The following is a 13,407-nucleotide window of genomic DNA, read 5'->3' as shown; positions in this document are numbered from 1 at the left end:
AGCCTCTTTGCTACCCTTTTATTTGCTGCTTCAAAACTTGAACTGTAACATAATACTAAAAGAGAAGACAATATTTGAATAACTCTGTTTGATCAGCTGGACAGTTTTACAGCACTATTATCGACACAGCTATGGCCTCCAAAGAGCCTTCTTTCTCCCAAGGACATAATGGCCAGGCATTTAACATTGTTCAGAGTTTGATGATATCATTTCCCAGCAGAAGCTTGTAAAGTTGAAAGTTACCTGAAAAGTTATATGAAAAACAAGAAGAAAATAACAACAAAGAAAGCCCCATATGTGACATGGAAATATTTGTTCTGGTTTGGAAAAATTTCATATGAATCATGAATCATTGTTCATATGAATGGGCTGCCTTAGAATGGCAGTTTCCTTCTGGCAGCTATATAAGATGCAAACCCAGAGCACAGTGAGAGTGACAACTAACACTGATCAGTCCCAACCCCTAATTTTAAGTGGAATTTGCTACAATTTAGGCTGTTGTATTAACTTGAATCTTTGTTGTTTTGAGGGCTCATATATTGCTGTTTTTGTTGTTGACTTTTCTGTTTGAAATCGCTGGGTTCTGATGACCTCCTCTGTTGTCCAGGGAATTGGCTGGCCCAATAGCAGCAAGGGATTGTATTCAGATTGTATGCATATTAGTATGTATATAGTAGGGAACTGTATTTTCTCTCTTTGGATTTGCCTTCTTTTTATAGGCTAATTTTTCTCATTCCTTTTGAGAAAAGCTTTGCAGTTCTTACAAAGCACTGCTCATGCCTGACAAAAGTATACTTTGGCTGCCAAAATCAAGGGCAGTATCTTTTTTGCATGAGGTTGCATCTGCCACCTTTAATTAAGGAGCTGTGTGAGTTGTCCCTCTGAAGGGACCCTCAGCATATTGTAGCACCATTTAACCCCTGAAAAGGGGAATTAAAAAAAATGCTATAAAAGAAAGTTTTCTGATCCCATAAGAGATTGCATTGTATTTCCTCAAAGGAACTCAGAAAAAAGCCACAGACTTCATATAGTAGCTTATGGAAAATAGGTTGCCAGCAACCTTTGTTTATGTGAATACTTGTCTGGCACACTTTTGCTTAGCTTTGGCAGGTATGCCAGTTGAGTTTATTCCTAGTTAGAACATAACAGAAGCCATGTTGGACTGTTGCATGGTGGCCAAAACCCAAGTGGTTCAGTCAGATCTAGCCACAGGGATCCATGCCTGAACTACTGAAATACGCCTCTGACTGAATAGACCGATTATGCACGGCAGCAGCAACGCTGAGCTGCCACTGTGTCATTGCACTGGGGCCAAAAGCCTCACCATCCCTTGATTATACACGGGGGCAGAGCTTCCCCAGCACAATGGCCCCGCGCAGGCAATGTGGAGCCAGAAGTGCTGGGTGTGCGCTTAAGCACCGGCAGCGGCAGCGGAGGGGGCATTGGGGGCATAGCCCCCCTGCTGCATGATGGTGGGGAGAACAATGCTGCTCTCCCACCATGGTGGGGGTGGGGGGTGGGGATGCCCCCGTCAGCTCTGCGGAGCCATGGAGCTAGCAGGAGCGCCAGGCATCCCTGCAGGGACGCCATAGGTCGGGGGAGGAGCCGGGTGTGAAGGCCCGGCTCCTCCGATTATGCACAGGGTTGGCCCAACCCAGCCCTTGCCTGCACCCGCTGCGCTCCCCGACCCGCGGGAGAACCTACGTTCCTTTAATACGGGTTTCCCGATGGCCTGGGTCAGTCCAGGCCTCGGATGGCGGCGACGTCAGGTATAATCGAGGATTTTCCCCGAAGCCCTGTTGCCGCCATTAGAGCTAATTCAAGGCCTTGCCTTATACAATTCAGGATTATTAGATGTAGAACTTCCATCATGTACTATAGACACAGAACATGAATGATCTTGAAACAAACCTTGAGTTCAGAGTGAATTCTGAAGATTAAGACCTACAGACACAGTTTGACCCATATAAATGGAAAGAGCTCATCATCCTAAATTAGGAAAGCTTACAATTTCTCAAATATGTCTTAAAGCAGGGGTAGTCAACCTGTGGTCCTCCAGATGTTCATGGACTACAAGTGTTTGCTGGCAGGGGCTCATGGGAATTGTAGTCCATGGACATCTGGAGGACCACAGGTTGACTATCCCTGTCTTAAAGTGTTGTGCTGAACAAAGCCCTTGATCATGCCCTGTTTCACAGATTAATTATCAGCTCTATGTAGGAAACAAGGATTTCATTCCTGCACCTGACATGCATACTTTCAAGTTTTATATAACTGCTGCAGGAAACTATGAGTAGCTACCATTGCTTTCAACAGGCAATCTTAGGAAAGATACCATCTCTCGGTTTAACCTTCTTTGTAGGCTGCTCAAGGAGTGTCAAAAATGTACAAAACTTTAGACTGGCCTTTCTCAACTTTGTTATTGTTGAGAAAACCCTGAATAATTCTTCAGGTTTTAAAAAAACCCAGAACTGGTGCGATCATGCAGGACATAGTTGGGAAGCATTGCTGTTTACATGCCCACCCAGGGTCCCTCCCCTCCCCTTCCCACCCCTTCCACACCCATCATTGGCCATTTTTGGTGGAGGGGGGTGGCAGGTTGACATGACCAGATATGGTCATATAACCCAATAAACGTTTAACAATTTTAAAAAATCTATTAAAATTAATTAACTTATACCCAATCAGGAAATCCTTCCAGGGCTGTCAAGAAACCCCAGGGTTTCATGAAACCCTAGTTGAGAAAGACTGCTTTATACCAAGTAAAGTTTAAAGAAATAATTTTAAAATATGTGTGCAACAAAATGTTTGATAGGAATTCAGTGTTGAATATAGTCTTTATACAAAGGAGGCAGAAGGTGATTTCAGATTTGAAAATGGGATACCCAATGACAGTGCAGTTCTAAGGAAAGCTAAACCCGTCTAAACTCACTGACTTCAGTCGGCTCAAAAGGTGTAATTCTGTTTTGGATTGCACTGTGCATTGCTTATTATTCCCCTGGAGAGAAAAGACATAGCACATGTTTTCTGTTTTAATGACATGCATTCTGTGAACTAGAAATGCGTCATTATTTGATTCTACACAATGGTTTGTACTTACTACTCCCCACCAAAGGGCATCTGCATAGCTGACAAACTTATTTTCATCATCCCCATTCACAGCGTCTTTTTCAGCCAGGTATACAAAGTAAGAAGAGAAAATCAGGCCTAGAAAGCCAATATATAGAGTGGTTATCAATTCCTGAAAAGTAGAATAAAAACAAATTAATCAAAATGAGCAATCAAGAACAAATGATTTACAAATGATATCTGGGGGATTTTATGAAAAAAACCTATTCTGTTTTATTCTTGAAAAAAATTTAAATTGTTTAAACTCTTTTTATTTAAACCAAACCTAGGAAGGCAAAACATAAATAAATTAATAAAAATTCAACTCTTCTCCTTTGAAAGAAAACCTTTCCATAAAAGTCTCACTACAAACTGGCAACTGTCTCCATGGCTCTGATGAGCACCTCAAATTTATAACAATTTATTTATAAAAAATCATTTATACCCAGCATTTCCTCATGGTTTAAGGCAGCTCACATTGCATAATTTAAAATATCCAGTAACAATAAAGTATGGCAAATAAAGACAGATGAAAAGGCTTTTCTTCCCCTTATCTGTAATCATGTTCTAGCAGAGACATCTATTTTTATTTATTTATTTATTTATTAGATTTTTATACTGCCCTCCCATACAGCTCAGGGCAGCAACATAATGACGTGACGGAAATCAGACATAGGAAAGAGTGACTCACTCACTCATAAATTCAAATGGGTAGTCGTGTTGGTCTGAAGACACACAACAAAATCAGAGTCCAGTAGCACCTTTAATACCAACAAAGATTTATTCAAGGCGTGAGCTTTCGAGTGCAAGCACTCTTCCTCAGACTATGAACTACCATCATGACAGTGGGAATATAAAGCAAAAGTCAATCCTGTTAAATTAGTAATGTTTTACACTTGGGTGGAGATGGATGGGGACAGCAACAAATGGTAAAGTGAAAGCTGTTAATCGCTAACATAGACAGTTTTATTTCTGCTATGTTTTTGTAAACTACAACTGAATTTGAGGGGACCCATTGATAGTTTTAGCAAAGAATCATCATATGGCTGTATTGGGATGTTGTGACACAGTTTACTAATTTAACTTTTGCTTTATATTCCCACTGTCATGATGGTAATTCATAATCTGGGGAAGAGTGCTTGCACTCCAAAGCTCACGCCTTGAATAAATCTTTGTTGGTCTTAATTGTGCCACTGGACTCTGATTTTGTCACTCACTCATAGGCAATACAAGAACAGAGTGATGATGTAGAGCAGGAGTCTCCTGACATGGTGCCCAGCATAGTTTCTGATTGGCTGTGCAGATTCAAAATGGAATTGTTTTGGCAGAGCTGCCATAACAGCACAGGGATTTTTACTGTCTGAAGAAAATATTTGTATCAAATCCTTCATTTTAAAAGGCATTCTGAAGCACAAGATACTATTAAAGTTATACATAACATAATTCCCTGAAATTTTGTGGTGGGTTCTGCCTCATGCGGCCTTCACCATCCTGTGTCAGGCTCAAAAATGTTGGAGACCCCTGATCTAGAGAGCTTGGCAACACAAAAGGAAAACAGATTTCTCATTGTCTTCCATTTCTCCCTGGACAGTTCTACCTACCTGTCTATGTATGAAAACTACTGAGCCCAAGAGTCTCCACGTGCCACCTTGTCGGTCCACATGAAGCATGCGCAGGATCTGCAGAAACCGGATGCCTCTGGAATGCAAGTCATTAAAACAAGTGGGTGAATATGCAAGGACAGTAATTATATGTTTTCAAGCAACTGTACACTTTTGACTAAAAAAATCTCATCATTGTTAACATTTTTACCTGATAGCAGAGGTTGCAAAAACTTGCTTAGAACCCACACAGAGCACTATCATTGAAGCAACTACTACAATTAAATCTGAAAGATAAAAGAACAAGAAACCTGTAAGTTAAAAATTAAATGCCTTTGCTAAGATAACTCACCCTAAAAAAAGACTGCAAAAAGAGGTGGGGCTTTCATGGGAACAAAGGAGAATTTGATAGGAGAATTTGATAATCACATAATCAACTCTGTTTACATGCTAGGAAACTGAAAACTCTCTTTGAAACATAACATAAATCACTTTGAAAATTCCTGTTATGTAACAACTATTTGTAATCACACATACTTACCAATTATAGAAATAGGTTTCCTAGCAAAACGAAGTCTTCCCCAAAAGCCAACGTATTTACTGCGGCATCCTGCAGACCACAATCGAACCACATATTCTGTTCCAAAAAATGCCACTAATACAATTTCCTACAGGGAAGAGATAGGAAGCTAGTTTAACATGCTTTTAAGTGTTTTCAGAAGCTACTAAGGGCATTTCTGCACATCGTTAAAAATAGCATTATGCCAGCTGAATGAAGTATACGCTAAATATAATCACGCCTCCTGGCCCCTCCTCACCTTTTTGATGACTCACTCTTCTCTACTGCCATTTTGCACTTCTCCCCCTCCACATGCCTGCTTGAAATGGCAGAAGAGAGCAACACGGTTTATACGTGACTCTCTTCCGCCTGTCAATCAAGCTAGGCAGCCAATCCCCTTTCTCCATGATTTAAAGAGACCGCAATGCCTGCTAATTTTTTTTAATTCACTATTTCTCCAATGAAATGCCTATGCATCAAATCATAGATGCACAGTGCTCCTTTATTGCCACCCCTTATGGAATCATGAGTCTTACTTTTTTAAAAAATGAATTTCATTCCTGATTTTGGGGGGGGGGGGAGCTTAGAGAGGCATGCTTTGTGCTACAACTTTAGGGGGGAAATTTGTTTATCTTTGCCTGCGTGCCTGTATGCCTATTCATTGCTTCAGGCAGTTTGCTTTAAAAAAACAAACAAACTCCCATCCTCGGAAGATGGGAGAGGGAGGTGGATGCAAGGGTGGGACACTAGAGGCAGAGATAGCACTTCTTTGCCTCCATACCTTTCTTTGCCTGCTGGGCTGCTGGTTGCTCTCCTATAGCTAGCACTACATACATTGGTGAATCCATTTTTTGGGATTCACCAACTAGCGCTTTAAAATGGAGCATGTTTACTGGGTTTACTGCCCAGATGCTGCAAGTTGATAGCGTCATGTGGAGGGTCCAGAATAAAATGACCACTTAAGGTTAGCATTTCACTATTTTTAAAGGGTGCGGAAATCCCCTAAGACAAAACAAAATAGGAGATTTGGGATTCAAACAATATACTATCAAAATTCACAGAAACCAAAAATCAGGAGCTCAAGAATTAAATTAAATCATAAAAATATTCATAACCTCTTAACTACCTGACTTCAGTGGTTGAAGAAGGATGTAATTCTGTTTAGGGCTGCACTATAAAAATTTAATAAAAAACAAAGCACATAAGTTGAATGTTATACACCATAGCTAATTATGTTTATTCAAAGTGTCACCAAGATCAGTTTTAACTGATTCATAGCAAGTATATTTCGGATTGCAGCTTTAGTTTCATTTTGCAGAATATAACAAGGAAGTCATTTTCAAACAGTACAGTAAATGCCTTATTGGCATTGCACGGAGTGGAAGGTCCACATTTGGGGTGGGATGGTGGTGGCTAGAATCACCAATTATGCACGCTGCAGGCAGCAACCGGGTGCAGAGTCAACGTATGCCACCGAAAAAGCCGCGTTAGCGAGATGCGGAAGAAAGTGAAACTTCCCCGGACCAGGGCGCAACCAGAAGTGGCTCCTGAGTAGCTGTGTGCATAATCAGATATTCCCGTGGCGTCCCGTGCGTAAGCGGTTTGCTTCGCTTCTTCCTCCTCCGCGTTCTCCGGGCCGCCATTTCAGCAGCCATGCATAATAGGCTATTCTGAGTAAGTATTTGTCTTGTACGATTTGTGAGAAGCAGGAAATTGTTATTCTATATGTTGAGTTGTTTCGGCTTGTTTATTTGCTTTTATTCAATGTACTGCAGTACTTATTTGAAAAAGGCTAATAATACTTGCTATGTAATTCCCACCCTATATAAAAGTCCGAGATTAAAATATTAAGTTAAATATATCTGATTTAGGAGTGTTCACAAAAGTTCTGTCTTGCATCTTTTCTATAACTGTGTACATAAAACTCCCATCTTATCTTTCCTTGTACTATCAATGAAGATACGTATTATGTAAGGAGGGAAGCTAGATTAATCATTTAAAAATAATGGGCAATAGAGTCTCATAGTTCAGAATGATTAAAAAAAACATTTCCAAACATGTTAAAACATAAGGAAACAGTAAATAACTAAAATCAAAGTTTGAGAAAGGGAAGAGGGAAGGGGTTGCACCAGACAAAAAAACTCCACAAATGCAAATTCGAGTTTAATTTTGTAAGAAGAGCAGGAAAATAGAAACAAAAGACTAGGTTGTGGGTGCTTTCTGATTTGCAATGTGCAGGTTGGGGGGGGGATTTATAAGTGAGATTTGCATGAGAGATCTGTATTTTTAAAGACCCTCCATGGTTCATTGGATAACAGGAATACTGACAAATATGCAAATGTAGACTGCCCTAAAGACAATGAAACAGACATGTAGTCAATGGTTACTGTCATCCAGTTCTTTGCATGACATGCAGACAAGCTTAGAGAACATTGATTGTTCTATAGACTCCTGCAACTGGAGAGAACGACCAGTCGGCTTACACCAAGACACATTTTTCACTCCTGACGTTTTGATAAAGGCTTATTGACCTAAATGAGCCCCATGTTATTCAGGAAACATCAGGGGTGAAAGTGCACAAGCTGTTCTTCATGGTCATACACAAAAATGCCAGGTATCCATTAGCAACTGGCAAATTCCCCCTCCCATGCCCGTGGCAGGGTGACAGACAAAAGTGTTTTTAATATCTTGCCTTGTATAAGCTCAACAAGTAATCTAGTGGGGGAGGAGGAGACTGATTGATTTTTGTCACCACATTTAGATGCAGATGCCGGGGAATTTGCAGACACACTGAAGGATAAGCTATTTACATTTAAAATAACTTGGAACAGTCATTAGAAAGGCAAACAAACAAGTCCTCATGAACTACTTCTATATACCCTATATACCATCCCTCAGAAAGCTGAAGTTTCAGTTAGATGTGAATGTATTTAACAAGAGCAGCAGAATACATTTTCAGGACTCTTCAATTCTTGTCATTTTAGGGCCAACAGATTTGAGTGTAGTGAGAGTTAAGCATCAAAACATATCACACTGGAAGTGTGCAGATGAACCATTTAAAATAAACCTAGGCCATTCTGCATGGCTTATCTGTCACAGGTTCTATTGTCAGGAAAAAGCATTTTTTTCTTACTTCAACCCAGCATCATGCTGCATTTTGCATCTTTTGGGGTTTCTCTAGTTTTTCTATAATCTTTCCCAAACCTACTTTGCTTTGAAGTTTCAGGAAAGATGGCAGTAAAGCCTAGATGGCTGCTATCTGGGTGGGAAAATTAATATTACATGACATCTTCCCTGACATCTTCCCTGACTCTGGCCCCACAGCAGATGTTCCCCTCCCCACCACTGGGGGGCTTTTAAAAAGATTATTGTTATATCATTGTAACAATATTTGTAATAGGCAATCTCCTTAGTAAACAAAACAAAAAAAGAGGAAAGGTGCGAATTCAGAGAACCTGTTACATCTATTTTATGATGTTTTATTGATATCTAGTTGATTTTTTTAAATGCAAAAGACCCAGTGATCCAGGGGAAGGGGTTTGGCTGCTGCTGAGTGACTGGGACAAGGACAGTGCAGGGAAATGTGATATGGGGAAGCCCCAATGCCATTAAGCCTTATTTGCAGCTGTACTAGCTACAGGATATCTGCAGAAATCTATTCCCATGTGGAAAGCACCCTAATTTGACGCAGACTGCAAACCACAGCTATCAATTTGTATTGCTCTTCTGATCTAGAATAGTCCAATCTGAGTGAAACTGCAGCTCCAGATCCCAATGAATTATTAAAAACAAAACAAACATGGTGCAATATATTTAAAAAAGCAAGACTTATAAACTGGCTTAAAAAAAGTTATCCTAGGAAAAAAAATGAGAGAGGGAAAGTATACAGAACCTATTTGGGTATTTTTTTTTCCTGGCCTTTTTAGCCAAGCCCTGAATCCGTGCTTCGATTCAGGCCCTGAATGGCAAAAACCAGATTTATTCTGCTTTTATTTCAGGCTCTGAATTGTTGCCCGAAAAACAACTAATCTGCAGGGAGAAGCATCTGTGGACCAAGTGTTTGGTAACTCTGGTGGCATTTCAAATCAGATGCAGCCCTTTTTTTACAGTGGCTAAATACCTTGTACCCTACAATCAAATACGCCTGTTTTGGATTTATAACCGTCATGCAGTATGGTCAGTTTTCTGTTCAGGTTTATAAAAAACCAACAGATTGCAATGTACTCCTTCATTATTCTTCACATCATCCACAACACCTTAAGGCTAGTTTACCATGTGGTCAATTTTTACGATATAAATAAATAATTCTTTTCCTTTAGGCTATGACTTGAGAACCTCAGAGCTACAAACAGCCCTTTCTTCTGGGGGATATCCATAAAAGACCATTGCCTTGCAGGGGGATATTGACTGCCTAATGAGGATACTGACAACCATAATTTGGCGTAAAATATTTGGCCACAGCCTTTATTCAACAATGAGCGTGGCAAGCATGGGAAAAGAAATTTGCCATCTTATGATCACCCTACCACAGGGCAGCCACCGCAGCCTGCCCCTTAATGGGTTGCATTGGCTATCCAGCCCCAAAACCCAGACATAATGGCAGGCTGAAAAAGGGGGGAGGCAACATGGAGTGCCCCTCTGGGTGCCAGCCTCTGTTGGATTCTCCTGCCCTCTGGAAATGCTAGCCTTCAATCAGGCTCTGCATCCGCACAGTCCCTTAAGGGAGCCCCCAAATCTAGGGGAGGCCAGCGCACAAGCTTGGCCACCCCAAAATTTATCCTTCCCATGCTATATTTCCGCCACTGAGCTCGAAGAGGGACATACCTGTTCGGGCCCCCGCCACCGCTCATTTTTGCAGCCAATTCAAAATAGCATGTCAGATCCCATGGAGCCAGATGTCCATTCCTCAGTCTGACAAGGGCACCCCATCGCTCTTATAAAGGGCCCAGAACCACAAATGCCCTACCTTGGGGGCTCCAATCAGTAACACACATCCCAAATCAGCTCTATACTCACGCTTTAGCTCCTCCTGAGATCATGGATGTCTACCCAGCCGAGTGGGGCCTCTCATGAGACTTATCCTCTAGCAACATGGCATCCTAGCCACTCAGCCCAGACAATAATTGCCCCATGAAGTTACCAGGGCCCAACACCAATGCCCCTGCCAAAGCTGGCAAAGTGCTGGACGGAAAGCAATGTGACAATGTGGCCCACTTTGCACTCTTACAGCATGCCATCCTGTCTGCCATATGGCACCACACAGCATAACCAGCATTAGGCATCCCCGTTGACTGCCGTCTTGAAGGAAACCAAAAGGTTGTTACTGGAAAACGGTAGCATGGGCACCCTTGCACACCGATTGGTGCTGACCCATCCCTCCTGATGCCCCCAGGATACATTGATAGATACCCGATTGTGGCTAGATGCACCCTCCCACCTGCCATCCGAGTGCTGTGAGACATAGGCAGTAATCCTAAGAACACTTTCCTTAGAATAAGCTTACTGAATAAAATAAGCCTTACTTCTAAGTATACCTGCTAATGTTTGCCCTCACAATCTACAAAGCACACAGATCATTCCCATTCTCATGTTCACTCCATGTGCACCAAGGACATATAAAATTCTCCACATTTAGCAGATAAGAAGCTAAAGCTCAAAAACAGAACATCTTAGCCCATGCCACACAGTAACTTTTCTGTGAAAACTCTCTTAATGGAGTTTTCATAGGTCACAAACTCTATCCAGAATTATATCCTTATAGGGCTTACTTAATGACATATAAAAAGCAACAAACTATCTGATAACTGGATAGGTGACTAGCATGTTTTTCTGTTGTGAGAGACTTGCTCTTATTTTTCTTCCCAAATATGCAACCTGCCAACAACTCAGTACCACTACACCTCGGTTTTTATGACACATCAGGAAAAACTGGTCAGTAGGATCACTATCTTTTGGGTTCACATAAACGCAAAGCCAGCATTCCTGCACCTTCAACTTGAACTTAAACCAAATTACAAGTAAGAGAGGTGGTGCCACTCTCCTGGCTTCAGTTGTGCTGGACTAATGTTTGTTTGTTTGTTTGTTTGTTTGTTTGTTAGATTGTCTTCCATACCACCATTCATTTGACATCTCGATGCAGTGTTTTCTGGAGTGGTTTTGCATGCTAAGATAGTATACCTGGTGCTCATGCTGGCAAAGGCCTACACGGTTACATTTTTAACTTCGGGCTAGAAAAGACAATATTCTTCTGGAATTTGCACATGAACTATACTGAGCCCTCTGTTTACTATAAGAATGATCAGTACAATTTTTAAAGACTATTTAACAAGCTGCAGGAAGCACCAAAATCCTACTACCTACCAAAAAGATGAAATCAATACAAATTAAACCCTCGCCAAAGTCTGGAAAGAAACCATCCTATGGTTGGGTGAGAGCAAAGAGACCTAAAATCTGTTCCAAACTGTCAAAGCAACCAAATATTTTACTAGATATAGAATTGTTTATTTTTAAATGCTTTTACTCCCACATTTCCCCCACAAACAGGACCAAAAATGGTTTGGTCATTCTAAACTGACATTAGCATTAAACACATTAAAAATTATCTCCCTGGGCTCTGCTGCTGCTGCTGGGCCCAGCACTGCTTCCAGGCTGCTGCACAGCCGCCACCACCAGGTCCAGGGCAGACCCATTGTGGCTCCCTGTTAAGACTTATGATTTTTCAGCAAACCAAGGGGGTTCCCCAAGTTTGCAGAAAAATCTCTTTAGAATTTTGTGATATATATATATATATATATATATATATATATATATATATATATATATATATATATATATATATATATATATATATATATATATATATGTTTAAATTTCATTTATACCCCACCTTTCTCCCCAATCGGGACCCAACGTAGCCTATATCATTCCCCTCTATTTTATTCTCACAACAAACCTGTAAGATATGTTAGGCTAAGAGTGTATGACTGGGCCAAGGTCAGCCAGCCAACTTCCACAGCAGAATGAAGATTCAGCTCTGGATCTCCCAGATCCTAGCCTGACACTATACCATTCTGGCTCTTGAAATGTGAATGACAAAGGCAGTATTAAATGCCACTATGCTAATTTAATGTTTTGAGGACTGTAGCTGTGACATAGAGGAGCACAGGAGGTGAGAACATCCAGGCCTACTATAAGACCTGCTGGGTGTGACTGACTTCCCTCCTTTAACAGGTAGTGTCTTTTTAAACAAGTCAACTTGCCAAAAGACATAGCAGCAGGAACATCATTATGCTGGCAGGGACAGAAAGTAGCTTGACTGGTAATGGGGCTCATCCATGTTCTCCCTCACTTGGATAGAAAGCACAACAGTGTAAGTAGAAAAAATGGTGCCTATGGACCAGAGAATATGTTCATCTCATGGTCGACACAGCCCAGCCTCCTGGACAGATTCTTAACACCTTTGATCCTCCAGCAACAGGCTGCTAATGATTTTCTGTAGATTTTGGTAGAAGAGCCACTGAGGGCAGTGTGGGAAGGACAAGCCAGGTAAGGGGAATAAGGGATTGGCAAATTATATCTATCCATTCTTCCAATCCTTTTTTCAACTAAAGGAACTAGGGGCAATTTTGTTGATCACCCATCAAGCCTAATTCAAGATTACATTAAAAAAATCATGGACAAGAAATGGACATGTGTTATCCAGCTATTCAACCACTTCTTTCCTCTTAAAGCCTGCATGTAATGAACTGTTAATGTAATCCAACATTATGAACTGTTAAATACATTTTAAAAAGGAACAAATCTTATTTCAAGGCTCACCAATTTGAACCAAATGGAAATAAAAGTTAAAATGAGTTATTCACACTCACTCGTCCTCTCTCTCTTTCTACTAGGAAGGCAATGAGGTGAAAGCCATTATGTTTGTAGATTTAAAAATAAATCTACAACATAATTGGTAATCAGGCACATCTGGACAATCCTTAAACTGTTCTTGATGTCACACTCCACAGTGATAAGAGTTCAAGTACTATATTTCTGTTTGACATTTAAATAAACACAACCTGCTTTTGCCTCAACACATTTGGGTTCTCTCCCAAGCCTACTCCAGGGAACATACACCATGCTCCTCCACACAGCTGT

General features: G+C 40.9%; 1 protein-coding gene across 5 annotated transcripts in view; it reads right to left on the bottom strand.

Annotated features, from left to right (window-relative positions):
- KCNQ1 (potassium voltage-gated channel subfamily Q member 1) overlaps window positions 1-13,407 on the bottom strand; it is a 481,025-nt gene that overhangs the window by 365,958 nt on the left and 101,660 nt on the right. For all 5 annotated transcript variants that reach the window (XR_013228284.1, XM_077321532.1, XM_077321529.1 and 2 more), the window contains exons 3-6: window positions 5,251-5,377; window positions 4,921-4,996; window positions 4,710-4,806; window positions 3,101-3,241 (exon numbers count right to left, since the gene is read on the bottom strand). Coding sequence is in view for 4 of the 5 variants with exons in the window: in XM_077321532.1 (XP_077177647.1) it covers window positions 3,101-3,241; window positions 4,710-4,806; window positions 4,921-4,996; window positions 5,251-5,377 (441 nt within the window). In the remaining variant the exon portion in view is untranslated. The remainder of the gene's footprint in view (window positions 1-3,100; window positions 3,242-4,709; window positions 4,807-4,920; window positions 4,997-5,250; window positions 5,378-13,407) is intronic.

Source organism: Paroedura picta, chromosome 2 (genome assembly GCF_049243985.1).
Source record: "Paroedura picta isolate Pp20150507F chromosome 2, Ppicta_v3.0, whole genome shotgun sequence".
NCBI lineage: Eukaryota > Metazoa > Chordata > Lepidosauria > Squamata > Gekkonidae > Paroedura > Paroedura picta.
Note: the sequence above shows the minus strand (reverse complement) of the source record. Positions and strands in the feature narration are given on the sequence as shown.